The 12,646-nt window shown below is 33.9% G+C and overlaps 1 protein-coding gene across 4 annotated transcripts in view; it reads left to right on the top strand.

Moving 5' to 3' along the window:
• Exoc6b (exocyst complex component 6B) overlaps nucleotides 1–12,646 on the top strand; it is a 564,580-nt gene that overhangs the window by 268,005 nt on the left and 283,929 nt on the right. For all 4 annotated transcript variants that reach the window (XM_010609609.3, XM_010609607.3, XM_010609608.3 and 1 more), the window contains 4 exons: nucleotides 220–325; nucleotides 1,155–1,264; nucleotides 3,996–4,107; nucleotides 12,154–12,288. In XM_010609609.3, the coding sequence (XP_010607911.1) occupies nucleotides 220–325; nucleotides 1,155–1,264; nucleotides 3,996–4,107; nucleotides 12,154–12,288 (463 nt within the window). The remainder of the gene's footprint in view (nucleotides 1–219; nucleotides 326–1,154; nucleotides 1,265–3,995; nucleotides 4,108–12,153; nucleotides 12,289–12,646) is intronic.

Here is a 12,646-nt window from a genome sequence, read left to right as displayed (position 1 = left end):
TTATATTTGTGTTTCATTTGTTTCAGGGCATTATTTTCTTTCTGGTTCTTTAAAAGATGGCCTTAACCAAAATCAAAGAGCTGTGAAGGGATATAGTATAGTAGTAAGGACTGGAGAAAGTTTATTTTAAGTTGTGATGTATATGAAACCATTATAGTTAGTTATAAAATTAGTTATGATTAACTGTCTCTCCTCCCTTCCATTATTATTTTTTAACAGAAATATACTTGATTCTGACAACTACAGTCCCATCCCAGTAACAACTGAAGATATGTATAAAAAGGTAGTAGGACAATTCCCATTCCAAGATACAGAGCTGGAAAAGGTAAGGAATACTTAAAAATAAACTTATCTGGTTGTTTTGACATCCTGAACTTTCATTAGATCAATTTCTTTGAAACTTGTAACCTTCAACTCAACAGATTAGAACTTGAAAGCATATTCAAAGGACTCTTTTGGGGGTTCTTGATATGGGAATTAGTAGATAGTTTTAGGATCCTGTAATTTCTGTAGGATTTGAGGATTGCTGGGGTGTTTCACTTTGGCTTACATTTTTAAATGTGTGCTTTTATTATACTCTTAAAATAGTATGTTCCAAAAACATACAATAAAATGTACCCTTTGAGGTATCTAATTCTGTTAAACAATGCAATGCGTCATGTTTCTCCTAGCATAATAGTAATACAGAACAGTCCATCATCTCCCCAAATTTCGTATGGTGCCCCTCATCCCAGTTCCCAGACTCTGAAAACCATCAGTCTGATCTCTATCCATTTACTTTTGCCTTCTCCAGATTACCATATAAAAGGGATCATACAGTATTGAGATTGACTTCTTTGACTAGCATAATGTTTTTGAGATTCATGAAAGTTGTTGCATATATCAACAGTTCATTCCTTTTTTTCTATTGCTGAGTATGTACCATAGTTTACCCTTGATATATTGAAGAACATTTGGATTATTGTTTTATTCAAATTTATATGTTATTCTTTTTAGTACCAAAACTAAAATTTTTTGGAGTTGTTTTCTTAAATTTGAGATTGGCAAGCAGACAGTTCATAATGTGGAAGAAAGTTGCCTTTGAATTTTAAATAATTTACAAGTAGCTTGAATGTATGTTTGTGACCTGTTTTAATTTATTCTTGCATTTACAGCAACCATTCCCAAAAAAGTTTCCTTTCTCTGAATTTGTGCCAAAAGTTTACAATCAAATTAAAGAATTTATCTACGCCTGTCTGAAGTTTTCAGAAGATCTTCATCTAAGGTATAATATGAAACAGTCAAAAACAGTGGAAATGAAGCAAATATTAATATTGTGACTCACTCTCAAAGTAAACTTTCAGAAAAACATTTGTTTTCCTTCAGCTCTAACTTGGAAAGTTTTAGTCCTTCACTGCATGACAGTGCTTTACTTTTATAGTCATAACAAATGGAAATAAAACTTTTGAATAAGTTTTAGAATTTATATTACCTGTCATTATCTCTACCTTTTTTTATAGATTTACACTTTAATAATTTCTGTTCATAAGAATTCACTGGAAAATTGTAGTATAACATACTATTTAACACTCTACCTGGTGAAATTTTAAGGCCTGGAGAATTGCAGATAAAATCCTTTGGAAATATAATTATTGGCCTGATTTGTTTATGTTTCTGTATATTCTGGACTATAGCATTCTTTCTTTGTTCATACATAGATGAGTCTATTTACTGTACACTATGGCTAACCTGTTACATGTTAGATGCTGCTTGGTAGTGAAGATTTTAAGATTCTACAGATATCTCTGCCTTCAAGAAGTATCTAACTGAACTGAGGAACTACAAAATTAATGATATGTACTAGACAAATACAGGAGCAACAGAGGATCCACCCCAAACACATTCTCATGATATTTGGGAAAGACATCTTCTATATCTAACTAAATAAGTTAGAAAACAAATGAATCCTGAATGGAAAGTGTGATATGCCAGGCTACTCCGAAGTAACAAAATTTGGAATAAGTTTGAATCATTGTTTGATAACCATTCTTAATATATGAAGTGGGGTTGTACTATTAATTTGTTTTTGTTCTGTGAAAGTGAGATTAACTTAATAAAAAAGCCCTCTTCCCCTTAAGTGTTATGCATTAAACCTTGGGCCTTGCATATGCTGGGCAAGAGCTTTACTACTGAGCCTCATTGTCAACAAAGAGTTCTATTAAAAATGATGTTATCTTTGAAAGTTGCACCCCAGAACCACCTCCAACCTATTTCCATCTACACTCGTAGTACCCACTTCCCCACACACTGACCAAGTCACCTCATATCATAGAATGGACTATAGGGTGTTATTAGGTAAGTTATGAATTCATTGCCAAGTGACTTTTTCAAATTTCTTTCTTGGAGGAAAGTTAATATAATAAAGTGATAATTTCTCTGAATTATTCAGATACCATTTTTGTTGAATGAATATTTTATTTCACTTTTGCCTGAAAACTCCCATTGACATGTTTCACATTGACAATTTAAATTAAATATTCAACTTCAGGGGATTTTATAGGTGCCTTTTTCTTTCTTACATTTATCTACTAGAGTTTATTTACCTTTTAACCTGGAATGACAAGAGATCATTTTGTCGATCATAGCTGTCTAAGGATAAATGCTGATATTATTAGCACAGGAGACAGTATATATAAAAACAAAACACAAGGCTCTCAAAACAAGTGAAATACTGTTTTGGAGTCTCATAAAGCTTTTAGGACAATTATTTGTTTAAATGAAAACTTTTTTTTTCATGTAAGAATTTTCTTTTTCATCGGACAGAAATTCCGAAAATCATTTCAAATAATGAAAAAAAAAAAAAAAACCCATGTAATTGCAGGAATTTTGAAGATAAAGAACTTTCTTTTGGAAAAAAAAAATTTTTTTCAAGCAGTATATGGCCTTCCAATGGTAACATACTGTTGTAGTATTTGAACTTTAACAAAACAGAGTATACATACATTCACATGGATATTTTTTTTTGTTATAACACTAGCTCTTTGTAAAGAATTTGAGAGGTATAGTATTCACAAAGAGAAAAAATGTGAAAGACCTCAAACTCTACCACAACAAGGTAGGTACATTGTTTATATATGGAGTTTTTCTTTTAGTTTTTCTTCCATGTGAATATATGCCCATTCACAGCATTTTTTTATTTTAAAGAAACTAATTGCAATGAGATACTTCCAGTTTTGTCTATAATATGGAAAGCTGTAAAGATTATTACTTCCTCTTCAATAATTAAAAAAAACCCAAGTAATTAAAAAATTAAAACTATTCCAGAGCTATCAGAAGGTTGAAGTGAGAGGGCAGTTAAGTACCCTGGGAAGAAAGAGGAGAAAGAAAAGAGAAAAAAAGGTGAACTGGGAGAGATCAAAGTATCCAAGATCTGTTGAGAAATTTCATGTAGTAGACCCAAGAAGACAGAGATTAGAGAAGAATAAATATCTGAAGAGATAATGGCCGAGAATATACTAAAAACAATGAAAGACAACAAACCAAGGATTTGAGAGTTTTGAGAACCTGAATCCAGATAAACAATAACAATAAGAACAAACAAGCAAAAATATGTAAAGCATCATAACAAACTGGTGAAAGGGAAAGATAAAGAGAATATTTAGAAGGCATTCAGAAAAACATTATGTGCAAGCGTTATAATGGCATTATAACAGACTTCTTGTCTGAAACTCTGTGAACAGAAATAATGGAGTGACACCTTTAAAATACTCAAAGAATACAAAAATCTAGGTAGAACTCCACAGACAGGAAAATAATTTTCAAAAATGAGGCAAAGTAAAAAAAATGTTTTTTAGCCAGAGTTGAGTTTGGTAAGAATAGAATACTTTCTGGCACATAGTAAATATTATTTGCTGATGCTACAACTACTATTTTATCATTAATGCTATATGCAGCAATGTCGTCCAGTTTGCCAAAATGATTCTACCTGGTGTAATTTACTTGATTTTTTATTTCAGCTCCACTGAAGTTGATGACATGATTCGTAAATCTACAAACCTTTTGCTTACTAGGACTCTGAGCAACTCTCTGCAGAATGTCATTAAAAGGAAGAATATTGGGCTTACTGAGGTAAGGCTGCTGTTAATTGTGGTAGTGAAGGCCATATGGGAACTGATGTCCTTACCTGTGGGTGCTGTATGTAAATTGATTATAACTTTCTTTATGGTCTATCTACATAATTCTTTCTTTCACCTGTAGGTGAAAGTGCAAAATAAAATCTATTGTTCTGTTGTCACTTTTGAGAAATCCATTTTTTTTTCTAAGAAGTTACTTTTTTCTCTTTCTTGGATTGTTTTTATAAGGTTAACTGGTTTCCTTTTTGAAACTCTTGGCATGCATTTGTTTTTTTTCATCTTACTGAAGTTTATTGGTACTTTTTCAGTATACAGTATAGTTACATTCATCATTGGGATCTTGTACCTTTACATGACAGACCTTGATTCTCATTTTTTCCCATATCCCTTTCACTCCCTCCACCTTCCCCTATTCACAAAGACTTTGTTTCCATTTTTCCTTTTCTCATATTTTTTCTTGTCCCTTATTTCCTTTCCCCTACCCTTCCCACTTCCCCTACACCTTTAGCCCTTTTCTTCCTATTTCACTTTATCAGTTATACAATCTTATTTACATTTTTAGTTTTTCACACCAGGGAAACTATTCAGTATTTTTTTTCCTTAGCTAACCTTATCAAGAAAAGGCTCATATCCATGCAATTAGGAATGAAAAAGGCGAAATCACAACAGATCCAACAGAAATCCAGAGGATAGTCAATACCTACTTTGAGAACCTGTACTCTAATAAAATGGAAAACACAGAAGAAATGGACAGATTTCTAGATACTTATGAATTGCCATTGTTGAATGAAGAAGATAAAAACATTTTAAATACCCCAATTATAATCAGTGAAATTGAAAATGTATTTAAAAGTTTACCAACAAAGAAAAGCCCAGGTCCTGATGGATTCACTGCTGAATTTTACAAGACATATAGAGAAGAACTACTGCCACTTCTCTTTAAACTTTTCAATGAAATTGAAAGGGAAGCAATACTTCCAAATTCATTCCTGGAAGCAAGTATCACTTTGATTCCCAAACCAGGCAAAGACCCAACTAAAAAAGAGAACTACAGGCCAATCTTCTTAATGAATATAGAAGCAAAAATCCTTAAGAAGATACTGGCATGCATTTGTATTGCTTGCTATTCATCATGTAAAATTTTTTTGATTGCAGAATATCTTCAACATCAAATTGATATCCAAATTAATGGTAATCCACTAATGAAATAAAACATGAACTACATTTTGCCTGCATCAATTATTGATGTCAAAGATACTAGCACTCATAATCTTTGGTTAATTTTCAATTCAGTGTTTGTTTTTGCATTATCTCATGTATACAAATGGTAAACTTCTCTATCAGTGTGTAATCTGGCAAAAAGACTGGAGTTTGGGATATGGAATCATCAGAAAAAGATAATTTATACAATCTAATAAAGGAAGATTTCAAATTGTACTTATGTTGGAAAAGCATCTTGACACACTGAAAAACTGGCCCATTGATGTATAGTCCTATAATTTATGAAGATACGATGTTTTCTTTTTTCTAGAAACCCAAGATTGCGTGGTAACCTCAACCTGTCACTCACTGAGGTTATAGAGCCAAAAGTGAGAGCTTAAAGGAAGTTTTCTTTCTACAATAAAAAGGAAAGGCTGTTGGCCATCTGTTTTTATCTGTAGGACTGATGTAGTTTTAATGTCAGTTGTTCTAGGGAAAAGTGACATTTTAAAATACATACTGTTAGGATTATGTTAAAATTCAGCAAATGGTTAATGATGCTGCCCTATAGGTAAAGACAGCTGGAAACCAGGTGAGCGTCTCCTTCTGATTTTGGAGTACCATTTTCTTTTTCTCATTAATATTAAAAAATAGTACAAGGTAGGGCATTGGCGGTGATGAAATTCTGCTTACAACAAACATTTTCTAAAAAATTCAAAGCTATCTTAGGCATATATAATTTAAGACACTATTATTTTTACAGTTTCTATCATTGCTTTTATGTATTTGAAAATGGGCCAGCTTTTGTAATTAGGAAGTCTGCAGAAAAAAAAGTAGGAGTGAAAATTAGGAAATCCTCCTGCTTTTATTAAAATGTACTGTTTTCCCTTTGTGAATCCCAACTGGTACAGAAAGTTTGCTCATCATTTGTTCATGCATCTATTCATTCATTCATTCTGGTAGGGATTGCACCACTGGGCCAGTCAAATGTGAGGCAAGGAGTCTATAATGGAACTACGTGCCCAGCCCTATCACTTTTTTTTTGGTACTAGGGACCTTGCGCTTGTGAGGCAGGCAGTGGAACTGCTGAGCTAAATCTCCGCTCATACTTATTTGTGTGTCCTCCTTCGTGTTTCTCTCTTTTCTTTTCCTTTTTGCTTTTTTCGTACTAGGGATTGAACTTGGGACATTGTGCTTGTGCGGCTGGTCCTGTCACTCTTGATATGTGTTCTTATGCTGTTCAATTTAGCAATCTCTTAGAAACCAATTTAGAACAAGAAGTCTTATAGGACTTGGTCTGATAGAAACAGCTATTACTTCAGAAGACTCGAATTTTGTTGCCATTGGTTTATTGGGACATTTTAAGAGAAAGGCCAAACTTTTGGTTGAGCTTTCTTGACCCCAGTGTCCTTTACAAGGGCACTGTACAAATCAGGAAATGATAGGAAAAATCAGAAGGAGCTTATGAGGGTACCATCGTATAATTTTGGTACTTTTCCATTGCTATTCTAAGTGATTGGGTATTTTTCGGCAAATGTACAGTCCTTATCAGTATCTTTGCTCATGAAAAAAGGGACATTAATACATATTAGGTTCTTTGGGGTATTATGATAGTGTGTACATATATAGACACATACATAAAAAAGGCTGTTTTTTCTTACCCACCAGAAAATGTTTTGAATAGCTATATTATCCACCTCTGGAAAGAAGACATTATATTCTTTATAAGTACCTAAAGTGAGTTCACATCTGGAAGCATCATCATAATCGGTAACATTTGTAGAGCAGTTTATATTCTTCAAAGCCCACTCACAAATACAGTGTCATTTAGTACAGTAACATTTGAAGCAGCTTGGCATGTGTTATTATTCCCATTTTATAGAAGGCATAATTAAAGTTCAGGGAGATTGCCCAAGGTCACACAACTAGCAAACGTAGAAGTGGGACTTAAGTCTAGGGTTCTTTTTTTTCCCCAAACCTTTTCATTCTTACTATATTGTACTGCCTTTCATATTGATTTAATTATTTCATCCTAAGCAAGATAGAGTTTTTACAGAAGGTCCATAGTAACATGGAAATTATTTTAGTTAGAAATGGATTTGTGTCAGAGAGCAGAAATCCACTCTAAAAATGGGATTATTATAAGCATACAAAACTCATAGAATCCTGCTTCAAGATGTCAGATAATTATCTTAGGACTTAACTGTTTCCATAAAGTAATCTCTGTCTCCCTGTTTTGTTTGGGGGTTACATACTGTCTTCTTTGTCTCTCTTTTTACTAATATCTGTTTCTTTCTCTGTACACTGGCTTTTTTGTTTGTTTGTTTCATGGTTTCTGTGCTTTCCCATGTTGAGCACATTCAACATCTAGAACTAGCACATACAGAACTTGTTCTCAACATTCATGTGATTATTCTAGTTCATTCAGTGGGAACAGCTGATTTTTTAGGGCTCCTTCCTTTGAGTTTACAGAAAGAGCAATTGATTACTATTTGAGACTGGTGTGTCCTAACCAAACTATCTTCTTTAGGTCTGTGGAAGGAGCAGCTGAGTTATTTTTGAGAGTATTTATTATTATGCAGACTGAGTTCTGATACTCATCCTTCTCCAAATAGCCATGTTCTTGGGCAAATTAGTTGGCTTGTTTTGTAAAATGAGGACAATAATACCATGTATTTCATAGGATTGACAATCAATATGTATTTACTATGGTTCACACAATGTTGAAACTACACAGCATACTTAGTTAACCCTCGCAACAATCCTATGAAAAGTACCTCTCAAAAATACCCTAGGAAAGCTGAGAAAATGACTAATGCTTTGCATTTATCTATATTCAATATAATTTTGTTAAATGCTATATGGCTGTATTAACAAAGACTTTGCTTCCATTTTTTCTTTTCTTATATTTTTCCTTTTCCCTTCTTTCCTTTCCCCTACCCTTCCCATTTCCCCTACTCCTTTAGCCCTTTTCTTCATATATCACATTATCAATTATACAATTTGAACCTTATTTACACTTTTGGTTATTCATACCAGAGAAACAATTAGTATTTATACATGTGTCATATTTAGTTCACTAAAGAGTATGGCCTCAATATGCATCCATTTAGCTATAAATGACTCTAGTTCCTCATTCTTTATGCTTGAGTAGTATTCCATTTTATAGAAAAACCACATCTTCTTTATCCAGTCCCCAATTGATGGGAAAATGGGCTGTTTCCAAGTTTTAGCTATTAAAAACTGTGCCACTATCAACATGGGTGTGCATATACCACTGTGATATGATTCTTTTAGTTCTTTTGGAAAGATACCCAGCAGAGGGATGGCTGGGTCAAGTGGAACCTCTAATCCTAGTTCTTTGAGGTATCTCCATATTGAGTTCCACAGTGTTTGCACCAGTCATGCGCCTTTAGTTTTGCCGAAGTTTCTGGCTGTGAGACTGGAACCTGATTTGTTCCAATTGTAACACTGCATTTGCTTCCTGCTAGTTCAAAGTCAGCTCCTTGCTGGCTTGAACTCAGCTCCTTGACCTCCTTCTGACTTGACTTGAATTTGGCTCTGCCTCACCCTGATACTGGGCACCAGTAGATGGAGCCAATCCACAGCTGCTCTGATTTATGAGCTCAGCTGGCCCCTCTCAAAAATGGTGACTGGCCAGTCACCCTCTCCTGGGAGATGTCTGAACCTGAATAACTCACCAGCCCCTGCAGCACTGTGTGTCCTTTAGTCCTCTGTGTGTTCCATTCCATTGGTGCATTTCTCCTTATACAGGCCTCTGGGGTTGTTAGTAGTCACAATGAGTCTGTAGGTTTGAGGTGTCCTTTCCATGTAGTAAGTCAGACCTCGTGGGGAACGTGCTACTTGCCACCTCCTTCTGTGTTGAGGTCCCTCTCTTCACCCTTCCAGTGGGCTTCAGTTCTTCACATCCTTGCTTGGAGATCCACTTTCCTCCTTTCTCTCTTCTTCACATTCCTGTATTCTAACATCTGGACACCAAATCTCAAGAGAAACTTTCTGTGCTGTTTACTACTCTGCTGTCTTCTTGGAAGTCTCTAGCCATTATTGGTAACAGCAGTGATATTGCTCATATTATGTTAAAACATTTTATGCTTAAGTTTTGTCAAGTAGAAATTGGGTATCAGACTTTGGAATTTAGAACCAGTATTTCCATATATCTTAGTATGTTAGTTGTTTTCATCTTGGAGATGTTATGAAACAAATAGTTAATACAGCTTTCAGTACCTTGACTAGTGTGAAAAGGAGAGAAAATGTCTTAAAGTCTTGGGCATAACTCATTTCTGTAAAAAGAACAAATACCACTATGTAGTTCTTTGCCTTGTGCCAAATCTGTTTGCAGTCATTGGTAGTGTGTGACTTAACATTTTCTTGTCACTCATGTTAGTACTCCTCAGGTTTTAGTGTACTGAATTCTCTGCATTGAAAACACATTAAAGGCATTTATAATATAGGCAGATAATATGTATTCTAGGTGTAATTTATAATTGAAATAGAAACATCTTATTGAGGTTTAGGGTTTAATTTTAAACTTCTGAAAATGATTCAGACATTTTTCCTCCTGAAATTTGTCATTCACAGCTTCATTTTCTCTGGAGTGTTTGGAGCAGGATTGATGAAGTGATCTCCGCATTGTACTCAGTGCCTTTCTCATTAGATTCTCTCTGGTATCAAGAAGGAAAGTCTGAAAAATCTTCTAATTCCTAGTGGTTTTTAACTTAAGTGACTTCAGTACTTTAGTTGTGATAGGTGATTGCCTTCTCAAATTCTCTTTCTTTTTCTGGACAGTTCTCTTGCAGTTTTAGATGAGAGATAAGTAATATTTTATCTGTTGTTAGTTCTGTGTCCTTGAAACTGTGCTAAGTACAGCCTTGAGTGGCAAGTGGGGGTTAAAATATTATTAAAGGAGTTCAAACTATGATGATGGCTGATATCTGAAATTGCTTCATTTCATCCTTTAGTTCAAAATTATCCTCAAAGCATCTGTTTTTACATTTGTAAATGCCCTTATAAGGATTTTGGTAGCTGTCATTCAGAAGTAGAGATCATTTAGAGCTTATTAACAGACAATATTCTCTCTGAAAATGACATGGTATATACTGTAATCTTATGGTGTTTTAATAGTCTATTCTATGTTCAGAAATGAAACATTTCAAAAGTGACTAACAGCCAATTGATGTAATTCATGGTGATCTTTTGTGTTGACAGATCTTTAAAAAGTCATGGGAAATTACTACTGTACCCAGTGAAGCCGCCTCCTTTTTTTCTAAGCTGCCAATATCCTAAAAAACAGAACAATTTTCTCTTTGACTGCCTCTATTTTTTATTTCACTAACATGACACGATTCCTCTTTATTAATAGAATTTCTTTTGATAGGCAGAATGTGTTCTCTGTAGGTAATGCTGATTTTAAAATAGAAATTCTCCAGTTCTGCAAATTAATTCTCTTAGTTTTCTGACTTCAACATCTGAAGACATCCTGTTGTAGCCACCTTCCTACTCAGGAATACGAGTGATTTAATTTATACAGTTTAAATATTTTAAAATGATTTTAGTTTTCTTCTGAAAGAGAAACATGATGAAAGGAAGAAGGTGATGAATTGTTTACTTTGGTGGAGCTTTTTCCCCCTACGGCATCAAAAATTAAACAACCAATGCTTTGGGTAATTTTATAGAGGACAGTAGTCTTATGTCTGAAGCCCAAAAATTTCTGGATTCATATTTGGAATGAATGGGAAGGGGTTGCTAATACATATGAACTTTTCTAATGAGATCTGGAAAACAATACAGGGATCTAGTTCCACGGTTGCCCTTTCTAAGATAATTTGCTGGAACCTCACCTCTGTGTCTTTACCCCTTGTTATTGTGTTTCAAAAGTATCTTTAAGGTCTTTATTAAGGCTGATTCTTCTTGAGTACATTTAGGTTATGGGGTTGATAGAAAATCGTTTCATTTTTATTTCTGTTATGGAAAAGTAGAAGTAATGACTATGCCCATTTTATCTTCTTCAGGTTTATGGGAAGACAGTATAATTTTGAATTTTGAATTTCTTGACAAACTTCAATCTTATATAGATCAAATAATTATTCTTATTGTCATCCCCAGTTAATGTACTTTTTGGTGTATTTGCTTAGGATTAAACATAGGCCTTGCAAATGCTAAGCACACACTCTATCATTGACCTCTACCCCATCCCCAATATTGTCTTTTTAAAGAAATCTTCTTTAAGAAAAGGGAAATAGTATGAAAAACAGAATATTTGCTTCTCACAATAATTCTGGGTTAGCAGTTATTGTTAACTTTTTATAGATAAGAAAATTGTCTTAGTTATGAAGTTATGAAGCTTTCTCAAAATCAGTAATTTGTTAACCCCTTGGTTTTTAGAACTTACATGCCCATTTTCTTTCCTCTAATATAGTTTGCTAATATTCTGTAATCTCTCCTAATGTCTCTCTCTTCATTATGCCTAATTTTTAAACTTTCTGCTGCTATATCAGTTATTCTTGTTATTTAATTCATTTATCAATTATTTATTTGCAGGCACTATGCTAGAGAGTAATAGTTTTTGTTCTTTGTGTAGTTAAAAAAACCAACAAAACATTTTAAAATAGAGTGACAAATATTGTTATATAAAAATGTTTTGGGAGGTCAGGGAAGTCGTCTTGTAGAAAGCAGTATGTAAGCCAGTGTCATCACACACTTTGTAGAATATGAAAGACTCTGCTAATATACCTTTTCTTTGTCTTGTACTAACAGATTCATACTCACTATTCATTCTGGGAAAATAGTCAAATGATTTGTACATGTGCTTATTATTTTCTAGCTTGTTCAGATTATTATCAATACAACACATTTGGAGAAATCCTGTAAATATTTGGAAGAATTCATCACCAATATCACTAATGTGCTTCCAGAAACAGTTCATACCACTAAACTGTATGGCACTACAACTTTTAAGGTAAGAGGCCCTATGGTACAGTAGAAGTACTTCTGGTGTAGTACATAGTCTGGGCAGCTACTATCATGGCTTTGTTTCCTCAGGATAATTTCTAATTCCTCTTGAGAATAATTATTTATTAAGGGTTTTGTTTTCTTAGAAAAGCAAATACCAATAGTAATTTTTGATATTTAAATTTAAAAACAAAGCTAAATATATACAATTATGTCCTCTGAACTCTTGTTTTGTTTTGTTTTTGGTTATTGAGACAAGATCTTGCTATGTAGTTCCAGCTGGTCTTGAACTCACTATGCTGGCCTGGAACTTCTGGCAATCCTCCTTCCTCAGCTGTCCAAGTGCTGGGATTACATGCATTGTG

The sequence above is a fragment of the Fukomys damarensis genome, unplaced genomic scaffold (genome assembly GCF_012274545.1).
Source record: "Fukomys damarensis isolate Sample0158 unplaced genomic scaffold, DMR_v1.0_HiC HiC_scaffold_2, whole genome shotgun sequence".
Lineage (NCBI taxonomy): Eukaryota > Metazoa > Chordata > Mammalia > Rodentia > Bathyergidae > Fukomys > Fukomys damarensis.
This window is presented reverse-complemented; position numbering and strand designations above follow the sequence as displayed.